We start from the raw sequence: 24,506 nt of genomic DNA, 5'->3' as shown, positions 1-24,506 counted from the left end.
GAAACTATTATGCTCTGAAAGGCTATAAAATTAACAAGCTGTGTTAAGAACAAAGGGTAACACTTTTTCTATAGGTCTATCAAAAGATATGCATGGCTTCTTTGCAGCCCATTAGCACAGTTAATATGAGCAAGTATATTAATACAGACATTAAAGGTAGAGGATCTGCCAGTAAAGCAAACTCAGGAATTGAAATCCACTCTGAAATCAGCCATCTTGTTTCATTTATGTTCAAGAATATTTGAAATAAAGTACATATACAAGAAAACATTTGGCATCATGATCTATAATTTTTACCTAAGTATTTGGAGAACATAAAGTAACATAAAAAAGACCTTATCCTCCAATCAAGAGTATATAGCAATGTTAGGGCTGGGATTTTAGCTCAGGGGAAGAGCACTTGCCTAGCATGTGTGAGGCTCTAGGTTCAAATCTCAGCACCACATATAATAAATAAAATAAAGGTTCATCAACAATTAAAAATATTTTTAAAAAAGAGTGTAGCAATGTTAGTTAACAAAATGAGAATCTAAATACAATAAAGGGAATTCTTTGTCTAATAGGATAAAAAGTTCAAATTCTAGATAGGAGGATATGAATAGTGCTGGTTTGTCAATTATAAGGAGGACAATAACTTGTTCATTAAAAAAATCATGATCATTTATTTAATACTTCAGACTATTTCTCAAGGAATTCCACAAAATCTACTCTTATCTAATAAGAAAAGATAATTCAAATCCTTAGAGTTGGACAGTGGACCAGAAAATTGTGCCAAAAGTACTTAATTTCCTTTAAAGTCCTATCTTTTACCTTAAAAATTCATGTACATTTTATATTTCTGCATGAAATAGTCTTGTCTGTTTTAATATAAAAAGTTTTCCCACGCTCACCTATTTTGTGTGTGTGTGTGTGTGTGTGTTACTGGGAATTAAATCCAGTGGCACATCTGCACCTCAGCCTCTTGAGTAACTGGGATAACAGGCATATATATGGAACCTCAGTCCATTGTTCACCTATTCTAAAATTTTTAGTAAAACTAATGTTTTAGAAAAAGGCCTTTTTTTTTTTTTTTTTTTTTTGTGGTTCTGGGGATCAAACCCAGGGCCTTGTGCTTGCAAGGCAAGCACTCTACCGACTGAGCTATCTATCTCCCCAGCCCAGAAAAAAAGCTTTTTTAATGACCTTACATATCCCTGATACTCTCCCAGATACTCCAGGAAAGGATAATTTTACACAAATATGTAAGACAAAGCCAAGTCAATAAAGCTTCTATCCCAGAGAGAGTTGCAGCTCACCTAGCAATCAACCAGATTAAGTGCATTCCCCCATTTAATATCTCCTACTTGGGCATGTTGGTTGCATTTTGGAAATTATTAATATCAACTTAGTAATAAGATTTGGAGAAGGAAGGAAGTAACTGATTTCACAAGTATTCCTAGCAAGCAGAAAGGGGCATATTCCTTTTAAGCAAAGGTAACTTCATGGTAGGGGGAAAAAAGATTTCATCATTAAAAAAATATTTCAATGAAATCATCTTAACTCCCTCTTGACAAATTTCAACATTTGGCTGTTATTTAGAGTGTACTGCCTAAAGATATCAGGTGATTTCAGAATCAAAGATTCAGTGATCTACATTCAAAAGGGTTCGAAGAACTACAAACCACTATCTCTTAAAGATTGTACAACATGATCAACTGGGATTTATCCTAGGAATAAAAAGTTGGTTCAACATCTAAAAATTAATTAATGTAATACAGTCTCTCAACAGAATTAAAAAAAAGAAACCATGATCATCTAAATAGATGTACAAAAGCATTTGAAAAAATATCAAATAGCAATTCAAGATCTTTTAAAAAACAAAAACTCAGTAGTAGAAAAAAGGAAATTTCCTCAACCTGAGAAAAGCCATCTACAAAAAAATCCATCCCTAACATCATACTTAACAATGAAAAATTGAATGTTTTCCTCCTATGTTCAGGAACAAGAAAAGTATGGTTGCTTTTACCACTTTGATTCAACATAGTGCCAGATGATACACAAGGCAATAGGAAATAAATAAAATGAAAGAAAGAAAAGCATCCAGATTCTAAAGTAAGAAATAAAATCATCTGTATTTCTCACAATATGATTCTGTATAGAAAAAAACTTAGAAATAAAAAGGAATCAAGAAAATAATTTCCATTTGTAATTTCAAGAAGAATAAGACACAAAGGGATAAATTCAAAAGAAGTTCAAGACTTAATACCAGAAAACTACAAATCATTATTGAAAGAAATTAAAACCTAAATTAATGAAAACTATACTTATTATTGCATGACAATATTATTAAGATGGAAGTACCTGAACTGATATACGAATTTAATGCAAACAATCTTAGTGGCCTTGTCTGCAGAAATTGGTCCAAAAATTCATAAAGAAATGAAAGGGAATACCTAAAATATTCTTGAAAACAAGCATAACAAAGATGGAGGACTTAACGATTCCCAATTTTGAAACTCACTAGATAACTACATTAATCAAACCACTTAGGTACTAGTGTGAACATAAGACATACAGGTCAATAGAACAGAATGGAGAGTCAAAAAAAATTTTCACATTTATAGTAAATGGATTTTCAATCGGGGTACTGAGAAAATGGAAGAATGGAAGGAAAAACAACAGTCTTTTCTACAAATAGTGCTGGGACAACTTCATATTCAAATGTAAAAGAATAAAGTTAGGCATCTATCTTATGCTATATACAAAAATTAATTCTAAATGGATCAAAACCAGAATAAAAGAGCTAAAATAATAAACTCTTTAAAACACAGGCATAAATCTTTGAAACCCTGAATTGGACAATGGTTTCTTAGATACACTAATAACACAAATAACAAGAGAAAACTAGATAAACTGCACTTTATCATAACTAAAAACTTATACTCTTAATGATGCCAACTAAAATAAAAAGGAAAAAAATGCACATGAGATAAAATATTTGCAATTAAGAGATCTAATTGTATATGAATATATTAAAAAAACTCTAGGAACTCAACAATCAAAATACTTCATTTAAAATAATATAAATAGGTATTTCTTCAAAGTAGGTTCATGAATGGCAAACAAGCACATTAAATGATGTTCAACATCATTAGCCATTAGGTAAATGAAAATTAAACCCACAATTAGATATTCCTACATATTAGGGTGGCTAAAACAAAACCAAATTCTACTTGAAGCTGTGGAAAATGTGGAACCTAATACACTGCTGGTGAGAAGGTACCTTGATATAACTGTTTTAGAAAACATTCTGGCAATTCCTCAAAAAGGTAAACAGTGTTATCGTATGACTGACCCAGTAATTCCACTCCTAGGTATACATCCAACAGAAATGAAAACACGTGTGTACAGAAAAACTTGCACATGGATGTTCATAGTAGCATTCTCTGTAATAACCAGAAAGTAAAAGAGCCCGAATGTCTACCTAGCAATGAATGCATTTTAAAAATGTAGTGTTGTCCATATAATTTAACAATAAACTGAAATGAGGTACTAATACATGCTACCTACCACAAGGATAAACCTTGAAATCACTAAGCTATGTTAAAAAAATTAAATTAGTTTAAAAAGACCATATATTCCATTGATTCTATTTATAGGAAATTTCCAGAACAGACAAATTTCTGAAAAATCTATAAATCTACTTGTGCACTGTTAAGCAACCCTCCAATAAATAGATTAAGCAAAGAGAGATACTATACCTTGAGGAATCTATAATTTAGGGGACTTTTCAGAACTATGTATTGATCAGATAAAGAAGACCACATCAGTCTAAAAATCCTGAGATTTGACCAGATCGCCAGAAACCGTCTTGAGCTCACCAGACTGGTATCATTCTACATACTTTTCCATACCCACCCCACACCAAGTTTTCTTTAAAAGAAGAGACTGGCACCCCAGAACCACATCTCTCACTTTTGAGGTGGCTAATATTCTCCCTTGAATGCATATGTTCCTTGCTTTAATACAAAAGATGTCTCTCTTGAGACTGCCCACATTCTTGCTTGAATGCATACCTACCTTCCTAAATAAACTGTCTATGCCTTTGACTGGTGCATGCTGAAATTCTTTCCCATCAAGTATGCCAAGAACCCTGACAGTATATTGAGTCAAGTTCCCCCTTCCCTTCTGAAACTCCTCAAGGGCTTTTCTTCTGAGACACCTCTTCGCAGGTAACACTATCTCTATTTGATATTGACAGGAGGTCATGGCCAATGCAACAAGGCAAGAAAAGAAAATTTTATGTGCAGATGACATCATTATGTTTAAAAAATATTAAGGATTCTACAGAAAATATATAAGCTAATTTAGGAAAACCAAAAAAGTTATTATGATAGGCAGCCTCTAAAATATGACCCAGTGATTTGTGTCTCCTGGTATTCATGTCCTTGTTTAACTGTCTGTCACTGAGAATAGGCTGAAACAAGTGATCCTCAAAATCGATAAAATGTCACATCTAAGATTCAGTTACAAAAAGTAGTGTCTTCTGTCTGGCTTATTCTCACTCAATCTGATGGAAGCTAGTTACCAAGTAAATGAATGTGCCGCCTACTTTCTTCTTGGTGCTGATAGTAAATTGGGAGAAAAGAAAGATATACTAAAGGAAAAAAATATTAAACTAAACCATGAGGATTCATGATTTCAAAAATTCTCAGCCTCTCCACATAGCAAAACACATTAAAATTAAGAAATGTCTTATGACCAATTTCAAATCCAGGATACCACCAGAAAAAAACATGCCTTAAGAGATAAAGCCAAGGGTGAAACTTTTGTTAAAACTTCAGAAAGACTAAAGTTGATGTCTCAATACAAAAATCAAAAGATGTGTTCAAGAGATTAAGGTTGGGCCTCACAATTTCTTTAAATCAAACAAGGGCCTCCATAGTGGCTTAAGCTAAGTTTTGAGACAATGGGCAGCCACAGATAAATAATACAAATTTTTTGAGACAGGGTATTGCTAAGTTGCTCAGGCTGGTCTGGCACTTGTGATGATCCTCCTGCTTTAGCCTCCCAAGTCACTGGGATTACAGGTGTGTACCACTGTGCCTGGCTACCAATACAGATTTTAATATATTAATCAGTTATTTTAAATTCTTCATTAGATTGCTCAATGTCTATACCTAACTGCATCTTCAGTTGCTCTCTTGGATACTTGCTTCTGTTACCTGTACTTTTTCCTATGCTTCATATTTTACATGTTATCCGTACATTTTGAGTAAGACAGGAGGGACCGAGGTACATAATTACAATTACTAATAATGGGCAGAACTTGCCTTTGCCTAGGTTTTCAGTGTAGGGATTTTGTTGATATAGTCAGGAACTGGGTGGGTTTGTGGTTTACTGTTGCTATGGTGACCATTAGGCTTCAAATTCCTCCAGGCATAACCTCCCTTCAGGTGGGTCAGATGATCTTTCTTAATGTCAGTTCCCCTGCTCAGCTTTGTCCTCCCTCCCAGAGTATCTATTTAAAGAGTTTTTACTCTTACTAGACACTTGTTAGGCTGTTGGTAAGGATTTGGATTGGGGTAGTTTCTTTTGTTGTTATTCTTATGTCTGTGACAATCAGTCTCTGTATATCTGAGTCTTTCCAAGTCTTTCTGCCCTTCTACAGTTCTGGGACCTACAAGTAACTCTGTCCTCCCTTATGGTGTCCCCCCCACCCACACACACACACAAACACACTTCAGGTAGTTTTCATGAATGCCCTAAGGAATAGTTTATGTAGCTCCTCTTCCTGAATTTTGTTTTTTGGTACAGAAGAGAGACAAAGAAGAATGATCCAGGAAATATTTCATGTCCTTTCCATAGCAACTGTTGCTCTGCTCCAACAGACCTGCCCCAAGGGGAATACCTTATCAGAGTTTTCCTTCTGTAAGGGGACAAACAGATGAGGATGGTGGAAACATGAGGTTAAGAGAATAATTCTATAAAATAAGCCCATTGTACTGACTTCCCATGAAACTGGTCTTGAAAATCAGGATCAGGTTCTCTTTTCCCCTGGTGTTGAATATTAAACACCCCAGAAATGCTGAGGCAAAAGCAAAAAATAAATTTTATTTGAGAAACAACAGAGAGAGACTCCTCTGGAGAGGAGGGAATCCAGAGCTTATGCCCAAAGGAGTGGGGGTGTCTTGCCCCTTTTACAGGTTTCCTTTCTTCTCATACCCATTTCCAAAGTGCAAGAAGATAGCCATCTAGGAGGCAACTGCTCCTGTTGGAAAATGTGATCCTTCCCTTTTTCAGAGGCTGTTAGCAACAGGGGGATTGCTATCTACCCTCTTTCTTTTCTTTGATAATCAGCTACCTGCCTGTCCTTTCCTCTGGTATCACTCACAATGCTTTCTTTGTCAAAAAGCAGTGTGCCTACAGCCCCACCTGGCCTAGGGGACAAGAAATGTCACATTCCTCAACAAACTGAGGTAGGAGGCAGAAGACCTGGCAGTCAAGTAGGTAATGAATGATGGGGATTGAGAAGAAAGGGTTGGTTATCAAAGAAACACCTCCAGATTGCACCTCCCAGCACAAGGAGTGCTAGTAATTATCCCCTGTGCTGCTCCTTCCTGCTCTTAGGCACATACACAAAGAAGAAAGAGAAGGTGGGGGGCTGGAATTCTGGGAGGTCTATAAAAAAAGCAAGGCACATCCCCTCCCCGTGGGCACCTATCTGTCTCTTTCTCAAATAAATCTTGCTTTCTACACTTGCCTTGCCATTTCTCAGTTGTTTAATCTTCAACACCAATACTGATTTCCAAGACTGGTAACACTTTATCAAAAGAGCTCTTACCACATGTGACTCTATGGAGGAAAATATGTCAAGAGAGTTCAACCTCCCTCTATATTTGCAGTCCAAGGAGTTACCCACACTTACCTGCCCACATTTAGCCTTCACCAACCTGCTGTCTATTTGCAGCTGTGTCTGCCCCAAGTTAGCTAGCACTCATACCTATTTTTCCCAAGTCCCCTTAGAATTCAGGTTAGTTTGTTGGTTACCCTTCTACCTCAGCTCTCTGAGTGTTTCAGGAAATGTCCTGGGCTTGTAGTTTTCATTCCACCATCTTATGTATTATTGTAAGACTGAGAACAACACTCTTTAAGTAATTTAGGCTTATCTATATAATTATTTATATATACTTATCTACTTATTTGTTTTTGCTCATATTTTCCTAATATCTGCCTTCAATTTTCAAAACTGGAACAGTTTTTTGCAACACAACATAAAACTGAAGGATATGGAAAAAGACAACCCCCAAGACAATGTGACTTGGGAGGAGAGAGGGAGGAAAAAGGCAAAACATTCATCCCTTCCCAGTGACAACAAGTCCTAAAGGGAGGAGCCAGATACTAAGGGCTGGGTCCTGCACTTTCACCCTTTCCCATTACCAATGAGTCCTGGAAGGAGAAAAGCAAATAGTGAAGCTCTGGATAACAATGGATCCAAGAGGAAGAAGATAAACAGTGAGCTCCAGCCAGGCTCTGAGCTTTCATTCCTTTCCCATTAAGTGATGGACTTTTCACAACGTTTTTCCTGACTGCCCAAACCAACACATTCTACTACATTGTCCAATGATTAAGTCACTCTTATTGTAAACTATAAAAACAGCCCCACTTTGTAATTAGTGGCCATTTTCCATTCTGAAAATGAGCCCCTCCAATGCTTGACTTATTGACTTCACTGCTGAATAAAGGAAAGCTTGCTGATCCATTTGAGGTCTGCTCCCAACTTGGTTATTTGTGCTTACAAAAACAATATTAGATTATAACCCACAGAACTATGATATTTATTAATTATAAAAGGGGGAAAAATAACTTCACAGTGCAGAAACCTGCGAGACACCATCTTAATCAGGTGACTAAGGTTAACCTCATCGTTAAAAAAAAAAATAATTTTAGGTAGTCCCTGATCAAACTATCAGAAAAAGCTTTGATATTCTGGCCATAAATGCAGAATCATAATCTAATTAAGGGAAAACGGACAAACCCATATTAAAGACCATTCTATAAAACATGTAACTAACACTCTATAAAAAAAATAAGTATCAAGATCATGAAAAACTGAAGACCTATCACAGATTAGAGAAGTCTAAGGAGATGTGACAACCAAATGCAATGTATGATCCTAAATTGAATATTAAATCAAAAAAACAATATTAATGAAATGACTGGTGAAATATGAATAAAGTCTGCAGTTTAGTTAATATTATATCAATATTAACTTCATAGTTTTTATAACTATATTACTTGAATTTAAAAGGTACTGAAAGCTGGGTGAAGGATATATGGAAATTATAACTCAGTAACTTTTCTATAAATTTAAAATGAAATCCCAATTAGAGCAGTGAATGTACAGGGGAGGGTAAAGGTGAAGGAATGAAGTGTCCATGAAGGATTTCATTTATCTGCAGTTTTATTTTTTAAATTGCACAGTTTTAATATTTATGTAATTTCAAGTAAATTAAAATTGGAAGGAAAAATACACTAAAGTGAATAAGGATGCAATTTTTTGGCCTCTGAAAGAGCTAACAAAATAACACTGCTACCTTTGTTAGCTACCTTTGTTATATCATGGATTATTCAATTACTTTAAAAACCATCAGAATAAAAATGTCAGTATAACACGATAAAAATTGATTATCTTTTCCACGAAAGCTTTGAAAAAGATCATCATATAACAAGTGATCTATGACTGTTTTTCAGTCAAGATATGAAAATTAGTATGGTAAGAATAAACACTTTTAGTTAAAAAGTACTAACCTGAGAATAATCAATTCTCAAATGCCATAATTCAAGTCATAGTTCCAGTTTTGAGGCTGCAACCTAAATTAGCACTCTTTTAAGGACTTCTGATAACTTCTGCCTTTCACCCTTCCCTTATTTTTATCAATGATTCTTCCTTTTTCCTGTTTATTTCAGATCTAAGAAATCTGAGTTCACTATAATGGGAATATAAAAGTGAATTATGAAAGAAATTAATCAGCATATCTAAGCACATGTGTTAAAAGCACATTAAAATGAAAACTGCCTAAGAAAAGACTGAACTGCTGTGACACATATGTCATACATATACGTACAATGATGACCTTTGTACTTTTCATAACCAAAACATGGCCCAAGCATAATTCTGGGTAGATCCTTCAGGATCAGAGATTATCCACATTTATATGCCATTGTACATTTCCAGATGCCATGCAAAAGGGAAAAATAATTAGTAGAGAAAAACTACCCTCTTTCAGGAGGCAGAGTCTGGTCAGAACCATGAGAAAGACTGTTGAGTGCACAATAGTTACTCAAAAAATGTTCTTTGAATTATAGAGTTCAGAATGGACCACGTGAAAATAAAATCTGGCACACTAACTGTTCTACACGTTAAACTCCACTGAAGTTCAGAAATTTTCTTTCTACTTAAAACAAGTTAAAGATTCCTTATCTTTTCTTGAGATTTTCTATGTAATCCATCATAAAGATTATTATATACCAGACTTCTGCCCCCCAAAATCTAAAAAGGCTTTTAATGGGAAGACAAAAGAACAAAACAATAAGCCTAAGTCACTAAAAAATTAAAGTCTAACTTTCCTATGGTACTGCAATGTATATTTAACTATAACCCAAAAGTTAAAATTTTAAAAAAGACCAGAACGAATATAAAATAATGATCTACTCATTTTACAATGGAATCTAATGGTTCTACATTTTATAGTCTTCTTCTGAGAAATGTCAAGTAGAACTCTGTGTCTAAAAAAAGATTTAAATGAGTTAGTGCAAAAGTATTCACTGGGCAACAATACATTATTTGGCATTAGGGGCACAGGGCATGAAATAGTGGTGGGTTTTGTTTTTATTTTCAAGCTTCTTCGAACAGAGTTAATATACATCAAAAATTAAAATTGTGACCAAGACTGTTTAAAATGTTAAAGTCTATGTTACAGTCTGTGCTTTAGTCTGTGGCACCCCTCTCCCTCTTAAAAAGTCTCAGTAAAAAAACATAAATGCATATACGGAGAACGACCACCACCTTTCTGCACAAATCACAATATTTTGCAAAGTCATTTATTTTTTAAGTCCTCATAAAAGACACTGCTTTCCCCAATGGATGCAAACAATTCATTAATTTTACTGTAAAAGACTTCCTAAGGTCACTTAATTCAACAACTTCAACAACAACAAAAAAATTCTCTCTATCCTAGTATCTTCCAGAAAGATCAATCAATATTCCAGTTATCCTTCTGCAAATGTAAATCAATGTGAGACACCTCAGGGAAACCCCTTCATTTACTTGAAAACCATATATCAACTAATCCATTAACACTCTCTTCCTCAAGTTAAATAATTCACATTACCCCTAATTTATATCTTTGTGGGATCTATTCTTCATTAGCCTGTACATTTGATTCACATTTGTAGTCTATTCTTTTATTACTGTAGTTAACCCAAGTGAAAATGTTCCTTGAGTATAAACAGATTATTAAAGAGGCATTTGCAGATTAACTCATATCAGACTTTTAAAATCTTTTTTCTTGACTACCACCACAATTTTGCTGCATTTGGGTGATTTAACTACAGGATATAACAAAAGAGCCAGGGATCAGTCAGGCATGGTGGTGCATGCCTATAATCCCAGCAGCTTGGGAGACTGAGGCTCTAAGAAACTTGTGAGGCCCTGCCTCTAAATAAAAAATAAAAAGGGATGGGGATATGGCTCAGTTGTTAAGCACCCCAGGTTTCAACCTTGGTACAAAAAAAAAAAATAGAACCAGGAATCTTTTTTATTTTTTTAATCTATCAGGTCTTACCAGTAGGTCTTTCTCTAATATAAAGTTCTAATTTTCCCTGAAATAATGCCAATGGACTTGCATAAGAGCTGAACCTCTTTAAGTATGTTATACTTGAATATACCAAAGGAATATAACTTTTCTAAATCTTTTGACACTTTACCTCATTTGGTTTGAACTTTAACTCAACTAGGTATAATATGTCCTATTCTTATCACTGTTATCTTTTACCCTATTCTTAACTATTATGTCAATTCTAGATTTTATTTATATATTTTATTCACATTTATTTTCATTTAGAACCATTAAAAAATCTTTTAGGCATCTTTTTGATTCTCACACATAATATCAACAAATATACTAAGAAGGCATCAATAAATCCCTCCAAAATACAAGAAAGCCACTCGAGTTGGGACACACATGTTTTCCCATTTAACACTACTAAAAGACCCTGGTTATTTTTTTGTGGTTTGTTTTATTTTTGTTTTTAATAAAGGTCTTGATCTCCTTAGGGTGCTTTATATATCAAAGGTACCCCAAAAGAAGCTATAGTTAGCACTTTGCCTTTATACTGTATATCACTCTGTAGTTGAACAAGATGCTATTTGTTTTGTTTATTGTGCTGAGGACTAATTACTATTATATCCTTTTCAAAATATACTTGTCAATGCTAAGTAGGGGGTGCCTAGCACGTCATCTCAGTGGCTTCTCCCTTGAAATAATGCCAGTGAATTTGCATAAGAGCTGACAATCTTTTAAGTATGGTATACTTGACACTTTTGCCCATTTGGTTGGAACACAATTAAAACATCATTCTTCATAGCTAACTTTATTTCTGAAATGATAAACTAAAAGAACTTTTAAAACTTCAGCCTTGTAATCATTTTCTACTAATACTTCATAAGAAGTATTTCTATTTATTCAAAAGTCTATTGATTTTTAAAAAAATAATATACCAGGCAAGGTAGGTAGAACACAAAAGCAGCCATTTTTATCATATTTTATATAACATGTCATATTTTATATAACAACAATGAAGCTAAGTGTTCAGTCACAAACAAGGAAATACATCTAAATATCCTTTACTCAAAGAGAACACATTTTTCCCTCCAGTACCGGGGATTGAACCCAGGGCTTAATACATGCTAGGCAAGACCTCTACCACTAGTTATATCCATCACCCTCGTTATTTAATTTTTTTTGAGACAGGTTCTCATTAAGTTGCTCAGGTTGTCCTCAAACTTGTGATCCTTCTGCCTCAGTCTCCTTAGTAGCTGGGATAACAGGCATGTTAAAGAGAACACTTTTTTTTTCTTCAAAATGAGAAGGTGAACTTTCATTTCCTTTCTCCTCTTCATTTTTCACTTTGCCTTTTCTTCATGACAACTAAGATCTAAAACCGGAACGTGGGGTAGAGTCAGAATGGAGTGGGATTAAAGATGGCATCTGCCCGAGGAATGTCAGAGCCCAAGCAGGTTGAAAAGTACATCCACACGTGGAGTAGTTTAGTAAGAGCGGTCTGAACCTAAACAAGGTAAGAAAAGCATCCATGTGGAGAAATAGCCATGCATGGTAACAGAGCAGGGGAACAGTGGTGACTTAGCATGAAGATTCAGAGTCTAAGTATGGTGAGAGGGGATCTATGCTGCAGTTGGTAGTGGGTGCTGGTGAAGCAAAGTCAATAAAGAATGAAAGAGTATTCATACAAAGGGTTAACCTGAAGCAGGGTATCAGACCCCAAAGAAGATAAGGAAGAAACAGAGGGGGCAACGCCATGAGTAATATCAGAATCCAAGCAGAGAAAACAGAGTTATCCTCAAGAAGAGGCTGGCTGGTGTGAAATGACAGCCTGAAGTGGGTGAGAAAGGAACCTACTCAAGACAGCAAAACAACATGTGGAATCAGAGCCAAAGGTATGTGAGGACAACCCACCAAGGATGGACTGGTATGGGATGTGAAAGCCTAAGCAGAGGGAAGAGAATATCCAAGTAGTGGAGAGCCCAACATCAAAGTCAGAACCAGAGGGGAATGAGGAGGGCATTCCAGCAGAACAAAGCCTGAACTGGTAAGCTGAAAGAAGAGCGCGTCCATGAGAAGGCAATCAATGAACTGGAATGGAGAGTCAGAGTTCCAGCAACGTAAGGGACGCTTCTGAGCAGTAGAGGGACAAAAAACAGAGAGGGAGGATTAGTTGCATACAGGATGACTAAACAGAAGAAAGAAAAGAAAATTCTGTATGTCAGCTAAGAGTTACAGTTATAAACACTTTTTTCAAGCACTCATGAACATTCACCAAGATTGACCATCTACTAGATGATGAAATAAACCTCAAAAACTTTTTTTAATTGGTCTCTGATCATTATAGAACCAAACTGTAAGTCACTAATGGATTCACTGGAAATTTTACAATACAGTTCTAAATAATCCACAGATCAAAGAACTATCAAAGAAAATTTTTAAAAACAGAACTGAATGAAGATGAAAAATGAAAAAAAGAGCAGATGCAGAGAGCCATTTTGTGAATGGTTTGGATTATTTAATTAATACTACCTCACTGTAGAGAAAGAATTGTAAAAAAAAAAAAAAAATACTTTGAGACAGCTTCTTGTTTTTTTAATTGTTTCTCTCTTAAGAGTATAGAAGGAGGGCTGGGGATATAGCTTAGTTGGTAGAGTGCTTGCCTTGCAAGCACTAAGGCCCTGGGTTCAAATCCCCAGCACCACAAAAAAGAAAAAAAAAAAAAGAGTATAGAAGGATTCCTTCTTTGATAATGTTAAATTTGTAAATTTTAGGTGATATGTAAAATCTTTTTAAAGATTTTTCTAAAAGTTTTGAAAAGCTACTGACAGAATCATGGTGTGATATGATAAAATGTTTTTCTCTTTAAAAAATTCAAGAGCATATGTAGTTAAGAAGTTGTTGTACATTTACAATTTAATGATATAATTCTAAAACAAAAAAAGAAAAGAAAATACAACAAGTAGTTTCACTGAAGTGTTCAGTGAAAGGATTCTGAGAAATTTATAGCACTAAATACTTACATTAAAAGAGGATTAGTCTCTTAAGTTCCCACCTTTAAAAGAGTCTAGAAAGGGAAGAACAAAGTAAGTTGAAAGCAATGATAAGGAAAGAAATAATAAAGAGCAAAAAAAATTAAAAATCAATGAATAGAGAACAGGAAAAAACAGAAAAGAATCAATGAAACAAAAAGCTGGTTCTTTGAAGTCAATAAAAATTGATAAAACTAGTAGACTGACAAAAATAAAAGAGAGACCACACAAATCACTAAGGTCAGAAATGAAGCACTACAGAGTCCATGGTGATTAACAGGAAAATAAGGGAATACTATTAACAACTTTATGCTCATAAATTCAACAACTTAGAAGAAATGGAACAAGTCTCAAAACCACAAACTGGGGATGTGGCTCAGTGGTTAGGTGCCCCTGGGTTCAATTCCCAATACCAAAAAAAAAAAGTGATTTCAGCAGGGTTTCAGAAATCAAGATTAACATAAAATTCAATCATTTCTATATATTACCTAAAATACATGAAAACCAAAATTAAAACCATAATACCATTTATAATTACTCCAAAAAAATTAAATAGATGTAAATGTGAAAAAAATGTATACGACCTGTATCCTTAAAATCATAAATACCTATTAAAAGAAATCAAAGACAAATAAAACCAAGATAAGATATTACTAATAAGCACCTATGAGAACTGCTAAAATAAAAATCATAACAAATTTGTTAGCAAGAATTCAGAGAACCTAGATCTCTCTTGCATTGCTGAGAATATAAAATGGTACAACCATTGTGGAAAGTAGTTCAGCAGTTTCTTTCAAACATGCACTTAGGATACAATATCCCAAAGAAATGAAATTTTTATGTTTACACAAAAACCTATACATGAATGTGCACAGCACTTTCATTTGTAACTGTCAAAAACTGAAAACAACCCAACTGTTCTTCAAAAACGAATGGTTAAACAAACTGGAGTACCTCTCTCTATACCATCAAATACCACTCAGCAATAAAAAGGAACAAACCATTAGAACATGTAACAATTTGGATGGATATAAACAGAATGATGCTGATTGAAGAAAGCCCATCTTCAAAAGATACATACTGTATGATTCCATTTATTTAGCTTTCTTAAAATAACAATTAGAATAGAAGAAAAGCAGATTAGTGGTAGCTTAGAATTATGTAAAGGGCTAAGAAGGGCAATAATGTCTAAAAAGATCTTTTAAGTATGTTCCTTAAAAGGACAATATGAGTAATCCTTGTAACAGGACTGTTTTGTACACGTGATAAAATTTCATAGAAACAAATACATATTCAAGGAGTACTTAAAATTGGTGAAATATGTAAAACATTAATGAAAGCTGTCAATTGTTAATATTATACTATAGTCAATCAAAATATTATCATTGGTGAAAACTGGGTAAAGTTGTAGGATATTGTACTATAATTAATCAAAATACCACTGCTGGTAACAGGGAAAGGGCACATGGATTTTTTCTGTATTATTTGTAACAACTGCCAAATGAATCTATAATGATCTCAAAACAAAGTCTTTTTCTGTTTTTTTTTTTTTTTTTTTTAAGTGAAATGAAAAAGTATCATCTTGCTACTTCACTTTGTTTCTGAATCTTGGATAGAATAAAATAAATGTTCATGCATCTGATATTGATAAAAATAAACCATGACATAAACACTAACCTAAATAAAGAAACAGGGCAGAAAGGGTAGTCTGTCCTTAATAGGAATTCCAATTATTAAGTGTGAAACAAATATGGGAAATAAAGTAAACATCAGAACATCACTGTAACAGCTGTTATATGTAACGGTCCTATAGATAGATAGATGCTTATCAAAGTAAGTAATATTTTCAGAGCAAACAGTATATCTGAATAGTTCCAGTGGATCTCCCCCAAATATCTTCTTTGGTTTGGATAACACCTTTTAAAGTCCCATGTGTTAAATGCTTGGTCCCCAGTTCATGGTACTACTGGAAGGTTGTGGAACCTTTAAGAGGTAAGGCCTAGCAGAAAGAAGTTAGGTCACTGGGAGCAGGTCCTTGAAAGGAATGATATTTTGGGTAACAGTCTTTTAATTAAGTCTTTGCTCCTGTAAAATCAATCGACATCAAAACATATTGGTAATTTTGTTTTCAAAAAGGGCTGTCTCTCATATAATAATGCATTTCATAGAAGGTCCCGCGCCTCACCTGGCCAGTTCTTTAATTAAGTTTGCAATTCGTCTTTTGTCTTCGAGACATAAATCCTTCAATGATACACTCTTCATTCCTCGCTTGCAAAAATTCTAAAGAAAACAAAAAACAAAAAAAAACAAAAACCGAAAAAAAAACCTTCTGGTTAACTTTTTCTAAAAATACTTAGAAGCCTAGTTAGAATAATTAGAAACCTATTAAAAATAAGCATGGAAAGTAAAATTTCTTAGATATCTTTTACCTGGTAGAACACCATCCACCTGTTGTATTTAAACCTATTGTGAACTCAAAACAGGTTAAGGAACCAATTATGAACCAGAGAATACCAGAGAATTTACACAGAAAATGACACAAAAAGAACTTTAAAAAGATGTTCCTGCTAAAATACTAAAAAATATTAGGAAAACAACTTTCCCTTGATGCATGTCACAAGAACAAGTGCCTAATGGAAGATACTGAGAAACCTTTCCTACACCACAGTCCCGAGGCTGTTTAAGGATACACTAAGATTGATAGATGAAGCATCAGTTACTAAGCATTCAAAATACCCTAAGGTCTATTGCAATAGATACTCAAAGAATAATTATTGTAACAGTTAAATGTAAATCTAGTGCTTACAGCATGACAGGAATACTCTAAGTACTTTGTACTTACTATTCCATTTCATTTTCACAACAATGCTATTAAGGTTATTATTCTGTTGTACATTGAGGGTACAGAGCCTTTACAGGGTTATAGCAGTTACATAGGAGAATCAGGACAAAACAAGTTCCATAGCCTGTGCTTTTAAACATTATACTATTCTATCTGTTATGCTACAAAAAATTCTCGGCAGTACTTAAGCAACATTAAGAGGGATCTTTAGGGTCATCTAACTCAGGCAGTCACAGGGAACCACAGGTAACATGTAAAAGGAAGAAACAATGATTCTTGACATTTGTGCAACTACCTAAGTAAGTTACTATGATTACTTCAAGTAGCCAAGAAAAACCAAAAGGTCCCTAAAATTAATCCTGGAAATAGTAAAGTCAAAGGTCAAAGGTGGGGAAGGTAGGGTAGGAAAAGGAAATAGGAAAAAGGATAAGAAAATAAGATGAGTTTACTTTTAGGTATGCTCAATTTAAGATGCCAGCAAGACATTCATGTAGAAATGTCCAAGCAGGAAGTTGGAGAGGTAGGTCTGTCTCTCAAGTCAGTACGGTTTTAAAAGATAATGTATGGTATTATGGATAATGCTTAAATTTTTATTTTCTTTATACCTTTCTGTGTTTAAATTTTTCTTTAATAACTATAAGTTATATTGACATTTTTAAAGATTATTTTTTAAAAATTGGTTAGAAATTTTTTAAAATTGTATTTGATTTCAATTTAAATTTAGATTGGCATTTAAAAGTATAAAAGAAGAATCAGAAACAATATTGTAGAGAACAAAAGTTTGAAGACAGTATGGGGTCAATCAATAGTGGTAACAATCAAAAAAGTCAAACAGACTAGGGAAAAAAGGCACTGGATTTGGCAGTAGAAGAAATTATTGATAATCTATGAAAAGACCAGTGGTGTAGTGAGTGAAAGATCAAACAAGAGAAACTCATGCACACAGGCGAAAACTTTAGCCACTGTGTTTAACAGCAAAAACCTGAAAACACAAATGTCCATCAACTAGAGAACAACAAAGCAGTGACATATCTATACAATGGAATTCTGTAGGTACTATTGTTATGCTACTGGCATTGGTCTTCAAACCCAGAATTCCATGTTCTGCTTTGTAATGCTGAAGTTGAGACTTTAGAAACCTCTGTTCTTTGTTACCTGGCTCCCTGATAAATTCTGCTGCTAGAACTAAATGGAGACCAGATGTTGTTCGAGGAAGGAAAGACATATCCCTTCCTATTTGTTTCCAATTACTGTCACTGTCAGCCCTAAGTTACTCACAGAACAACTGATTTCAGTTTGTAATTTTTTCCAGCCCCTGCAGAACTGGCCTTTATTAAGTCTCCTGAGGGATAGCAGAAGCAATCAGGCTGGTGCTCCATCATCAAAAGTCCAAGCATAAGGGGCGCTTCCTCCAAGTTTCTAAGTTTTAATTGTTCCAACTTGTTCTGCCTGTTCAACCAGCCCTAGGGATAGTGGACATTATGCCTTAAGGTTGCCTTTTGGATTTTTGGATTTCCAGCACTAACAACTCTTTATGTTAAATATTCTCATTTAAAATCTGAATAAGCACTATTAGTTAAAAGAAATGAATTGTAACTACAAACAACATTAAAAAAAATTCCATGATCACCTTTAGCTTGAAAAGAATCAAATTAATTCCAGATAACACTGTTCCAAAATAAATTAATAAAGATTATTTCTAGAAATACAAAAATACCAAACAAGGTAAAATTCATACTGTCTGATGACATCCAATAAAAAACAATCAGGTAGGTCAAGAGAGAAAAATATAACCCAAAATTAAGAGAAAAATTATTTCATTGAAATCAACCTATAAATAACATGGATGATAAAAACTGGTAGACAAAAATATTAAAAATTAGTTTAACTATATTCTGTATGTTCAAAAAGCCAGAAGAACGACTGAAAGTTAAGTAGAGACAAGAGACAAGTGAATAAGGAAAAAAAAAACCCCAACCTGAACTTCTAGAGATAAAAATTACATAGTTTCATATGAAAAATACACTGGATGAAGTCAGTGGCAGATTAGACACTGCAGAAGAAAAATGATTAATGAATATGAAGACACAGCAAATAGGAATACAAACCATCCTAAGATAAACAGAGAACAACAAAAAGAACAGAGGACCTCAGAGTTGTGGAACATTTCAAGCTTAAGTGAGGTCATCAAAAGAGAAAAGGATATGCAAAAATATCTGCAGAAATAACAGCTGAAAAGTACTTGATTTGATGAAAACTATAAATCTATAGACCCAAAAAGCTTAACAAAACCCATCCAAAAGAGGTATTTAGAAAACTATTGCAAGGAATACTAAAATTGGTCAAAATGAGTAACAAAGAGAAAATCTTCAAAGCAGCCAGAATTTACACACACACACTCTCTCTCTCTCACACACACACACACACACACACACACACACGGAATAAAATAGGGATGATAGCAGATTTCTCAAAAACAGTGCAAGACAGGCAACTAATGCAACATCATTTAAATGCTCACACACAAAAAAACTATTGACTCAGTATTCCATAACCAATAAAAATATCTTTCAAAAATGAAAGTAAAATACTTTTCAGGTATACAAAAGCTGAAAAAAATCCATTCCCAGTGTGTCCTCACTATAATGTTAAAGAAGTCCTTTAGGCAGAAGGAAAATATCAAATGGAAACTTAGATATACACAAAAGGATGAAAAATACCAAAAAATAGTAACAACATGAGTAGATTTTAAAACTTTTGTTTGATATTTTTAGATCTCTTTAAAAGACAACTGAAAAGGAATCCAAATTGAAAAGGAATATGTAATGCTACCTCCATTCACAGATGGCATGATCTTTTATGTAGAAAATTATAAGGAATCTATAAAACAATGAGTTTAGCAAGGCTCAGATACCAGATCAATTCACAAAAATAAACTGTATTTCTAGACACTAACAGTGAGCTTAAAAAGAAATTAAGAAAACAGTTCCACATATAATAGCATCAAATAATATAAAATATTTGATGATTCTGTAATTTCTATGGAAATACATGGAACCCCAAACAGCTGACTCTTTCAAGAACAATAAATTTGGATGACTTCCCAATTCTAAACCTTTCTGCAAGGCAAGAGTAATGAAGACAGTGCTGGCATAAATAAAAATATAAATCAATGGAACAAAAAAAGGGAGTCCAGAAATAAACCCTTACATTTATGGTCAACAGATTTTGACAGGGTGCCAAGATAATTAAAGGAAAACGACAATCTTTTTCACAAATGGTCTGGGACAACTGGATGTCCACATGCCAAAAAAAAAATAAAGTTGGAATACTACCTCACACCATACATAAAATTTAACTCAGATGGAACAAAGACAATAAGAGTAAGAGCTAATGCTATAAAATTCTTAAAAGAAAATGTAATCATAAATCTTTGTGACCTTAGATCAGATAATAATTTCCTGGATCTAACACCAAAGCAAAGGAAACAAAAGAAAGCACTAGATAAATGAACTTCACAATTAAAAACTGAGCTTTGAAGGACAAATACACACACACACACACACACACACACACACACAAGGCACTGCACAGAACGGGAAAAAATTCTAGCAAATTGTGTACCTGATAAATGGAATCTAAAAAGAACTTTCATAACTCAACAATAAAAAGACAATTTGATTAAAACACACCTGACCAGATATTTGTCTGAAAAGATATACACATGGCCAAAACGATATACACATAAAAAGATACTCATCATCACTAGTCATTAGGGAAATTAAATTAAAATCACAATGAACTACCTAGTGCCAGACTCTACTAGGATTGCTATCATCAAAAAGCTGGATATAAAATTTGGTGAGAATGTAGATAGTTAGGTGAAGGTCACACACATTGCTAGTAGTAATTGTAAAATGATGTAGCCACTTTGGAATATAGTTTGGAATTCTGTCAAAAAGTTAAACATATAATTTCCACAAGGCCCAGAAATTCTAACTATATTCCCAAGAAAGCTCAAAACATGTTTTCACATAAAAATTTGTATATGAATGTTGATGGCATAATTATTCATGATAGCCAAAAAGTAGAATGTCACAAATGTCCATTAACCAAAGAATAAGCAAAATATGTTTTCAGCCATGAAAAGAAATTTAATGATAAGAAATAAATATAGATGAACTCTGAAATCATAATCACAGTTAAATCCTATAGAGTACTAAAACATAATCATGAGTAACAAAAAAGATATTAAAATTGTCTTTAAGAATATAAATTAAAGACTGCAAAACTTTATAAAGTCTGATAAATGTTTTCGGCTTGTTAGAATGCAATCTCTAGCCATAGACAATATGGAAAAGAAAAGGCATGGGTAGGTTCCAAAAGATACCTTATACAAAACAAGCAGCAGGAGGATTTGGTCCACAGGTCATAGATTCCAAACCCTGATTTGAACTCTGCTTGAGGAGAGAAAATATAACAAAAACTAAAGTAAAATGAAAAAGTCAGAAAGGACATGCACCAAAAGAAAAGTCCACATATAGAGACAAAGATGAGAAGAAACCAAAGACAGGGCTATAAAAGGTAAGAATCTCTATGATCTTATTTTCTAAGTAAAGGTAAGATAATAATAATGCAGGTGAAATTTCTTTAATAAAGTGGCATTATTATATAACAGGGCTCATCCATCAACAGATTCATAAGAAAAAAACTCATAAAGGATACACAATTTTTAAAAATTTTGTCAATTTGATTTATTAATGCCACACAGATCAGAATGTAGATTTTTTTAGACATATTTAAGATAATATGTTTTCCTAGCTAAGCCTTAAAAGTTTGTCTAGATATTGTGGAGTAAATCTTTGAATTATATAGATATTTCATAGTCATTTTCAGCATTATCAAAGGTCCTTATTTCTGTATCTTTTAAGAATGTTTTCAGCTCACATAAAGTTCTTTTAAAGGCTCTTCTATCTCTATTGACTAGCAATTATAAAAAACTGACAAAAAAAAAATTACTCACCTGTTCACTTACAGAATCTCCTGCGCCTTTTAAAGACTTCATAGAGACTGAAGTGTCAGCTACCCTGGAAGTCTTATTACCTTTAACATCAGCTTTTGGACTTATCAACTTGTGTCTTGATCTGGTATTTCCTTCTGTAGAAATTCCTAAAGATTTTCATTAAACAAGATTTTGAAATTACATTTTTTCATTCTCTTAAACCCTCCCCTCATAAACCTTTCCTTTAGTATTCTCTGCTTTATGGGAGCTGATGGGAAAAACTTACTTTATAAACTTCTTTAAAAGCTGCCTTTCTTTGAGGAGGGGGCGGTACTGGGGATTGAACTCAGGGGCACTGGACCACTGAGCCACATCCCCAGCCCTATTTTGTATTTTATTTAGAGACAGGGTTTCATGGAGTTGCTTAGCACCTTGATTTTGCTGAGGCTGCCTTTGAACTAATGATCCTCCTGACTCAGACTCCCAAGCTGCTGGGATTACAGGCGTGTGCCATTAAAGCTCTCTTCATATTCAATGGATCATGAAAAGGTAATATTTTAGAGAAATACTTTAAGGAGTCATTGGAAACAGTTTTTAAAAGGTGCCATAAACAGTCATAAACCTTAAAACCAATAAATTACAACATGCCATAAATACCTTAACTTAGGAGAAATCAAAGATATTTCTCACTAATTTAAGATGCCTTCAATGATTCCATTTGACTACTTGTCTATTAACCACCATTAATAGTATCTTAAAGGGCTGGAGAGATAGCTCAGCTGGTAGAGTGCTTGCCTCACAAGCACAAGGCCCTGAGTTTGATCCCCAGTACCGCAAAAAAAAAAAAAAAAAAAAAAAAAAAAAAAAGGTATCTTAATATCCATATATCAAGAAGTTTTCATATTTTTCTTTGAAATATTAAATTTAGGCTATTTTTAACTTAAAAATTTTTTAAAGAATCTTTTACCCCTTAATATGTGAAATATTGTACAAATTCATTAAAAGTTGATCTCCCCAATCACTGCCCAAGATGAGTCAGTATTTTAAACCTCAGTAGGATCTGGTCATATATTCAAAAATACTTGAATTTTTTAATTTGTTTTGAAGAAACAATTTTAGATTCTGATGGACTGTCCTGTATCCAATTATACCTGCAAAGTTGTCTTGATGTTTTATATTCTTCTAATACTTAAAAAGCAAAGAAGGCTTCCCAAACTTGAACACAGAAAGTCATACCTGGAACGTATACTACTGATTGTTCTTCATCAGAAACTATGAGGAGGACATAAAGGAAAATACTATAAAAGATTATATTAATATCCAAATGTTGCTCCTATATGTCTGTTATAATTCTTCATCTCTTCCGACTTGGGGAATTTATAACTTTTAAAAACAAAACTAAATTACTTTAATTCAAGTAATTGAATTAAATGTAGTGAAATAATTATTGTTTAAAAATTCATCTTTATATAGTCACAACTATTTGTTTCATATAAATTCTGAAGGCTTTATTCCATGAACTTTAATCTTATTTCCAACTAGGATATCTTACAATATACATTCTGCTATTAGGTTCCTTTCCTTTTGTGCTCCATTCAGTTTGCCCATTATTAAGAAACTGGCAAGTTATTTTAGACACAAAGAATATAAATAATTTCAAGACAGGCTCTAGCTTTGAAGAACACTGCACGGCAAGTCAACTGTGAAAACACAAAGGCAGCATTTATTTTTCTGCAGTACATTCACAAAATGTTCCATGAAGCCCTACTATTGCAACATTAAGAAGTTTAAGACCAAAATAAATAAATAAATAAAACAATTATTTTGAATTTCAAATGAAGAAATTTAGAAAGGCTAAGATCATAATGTTGCTATAGGAAGAGAAACAACAACATAAGAAAGCTTTTTTTTTTTTTCCTGGAAAAAAAAAAAAGTCATATTCAGAACCTTATCCAGATAGGTCCATGCTTTGGTAACCTTCTGGTCCACTTCTGCAAAAGAAACCTACAAACAATTTTCAAACAATCTAAAAAATTCCAAAGTTTTCTGTTCTTTTGTAGAATGTTTTCAAAGATTTCTGAACAAAAGCAATTATTAACTATAGCCTTCTGGAAAAGGTTAGGGTGGATACAATAACATTTAAAAGAACATTTTCAGTTCACTATCAACCCTAGTAATGGGGTCTTTCCAGAGAATACTGACTGGAAATGCCTGGAATACTATAAAAATACTAGAAATACTCAGATGGCGTTTACTGTTTGCTGTATATCACAGGTTTCAGATGTGGGCTGATAATGAGTGCCTCTAAATTTTCAATTCCCTCCAACATCAGGGATGGAGCTTAAATTTTAAGAGACACATAAGGCAAATAAACCAAAAAATTAGAACCTCCACTCCAAAGAAACTGACAACAATTAGTATGGGAGCAAAAAGAACACTTCTAAATTTACTGATACCCAATCTAAAAATAGCCATTTTATAATGAAATTGTACAGGCTCCTCAATAATAAACATTGATTCATTTTTTAATATCCCTTAGGACAAGCACAGGGCCTTGTAAACACAGTAGGCACTCAATACATGTTTATTTGCTATTTGAATTGTACTTGGAAAAGAGATCTTGGGGAAAATTCAAAACAATGATGCAAGATCTGCTCCAAATGGCTGTACTTCTAATTGGATGGTATAGTAATGAAGAATTTTCAGAGTTTCCTCCAAAGATGACCTATGGAAAAACTAACATAACTGAGTCTTGGAAAACATAACATTTCCCTACACCACTCATGAAGGAGCCTTCTCACAATTGG

At 33.7% G+C, this 24,506-nt stretch overlaps 1 protein-coding gene across 7 annotated transcripts in view; it reads right to left on the bottom strand.

Annotated features, from left to right (window-relative positions):
- Positions 1-24,506, bottom strand: part of KIAA1328 — a 301,449-nt gene that overhangs the window by 271,887 nt on the left and 5,056 nt on the right. For 3 of the 7 annotated variants that reach the window (XM_079108525.1, XM_079108526.1, XM_079108529.1), the window contains exons 2-4: positions 22,936-22,971; positions 21,721-21,866; positions 16,041-16,135 (exon numbers count right to left, since the gene is read on the bottom strand). In XM_079108525.1, the coding sequence (XP_078964651.1) occupies positions 16,041-16,135; positions 21,721-21,866; positions 22,936-22,971 (277 nt within the window). Of the gene's footprint in view, positions 1-16,040; positions 16,136-21,720; positions 21,867-22,850; positions 22,972-24,506 lie in introns of all 7 variants that reach the window. The other 4 variants (XM_079108527.1, XM_079108528.1, XM_079108531.1 and 1 more) reach the window with 2 other exon arrangements.

This window comes from Sciurus vulgaris (assembly GCF_902686455.1).
Source record: "Sciurus vulgaris genome assembly, chromosome: 13".
NCBI lineage: Eukaryota > Metazoa > Chordata > Mammalia > Rodentia > Sciuridae > Sciurus > Sciurus vulgaris.
Note: the sequence above shows the minus strand (reverse complement) of the source record. Positions and strands in the feature narration are given on the sequence as shown.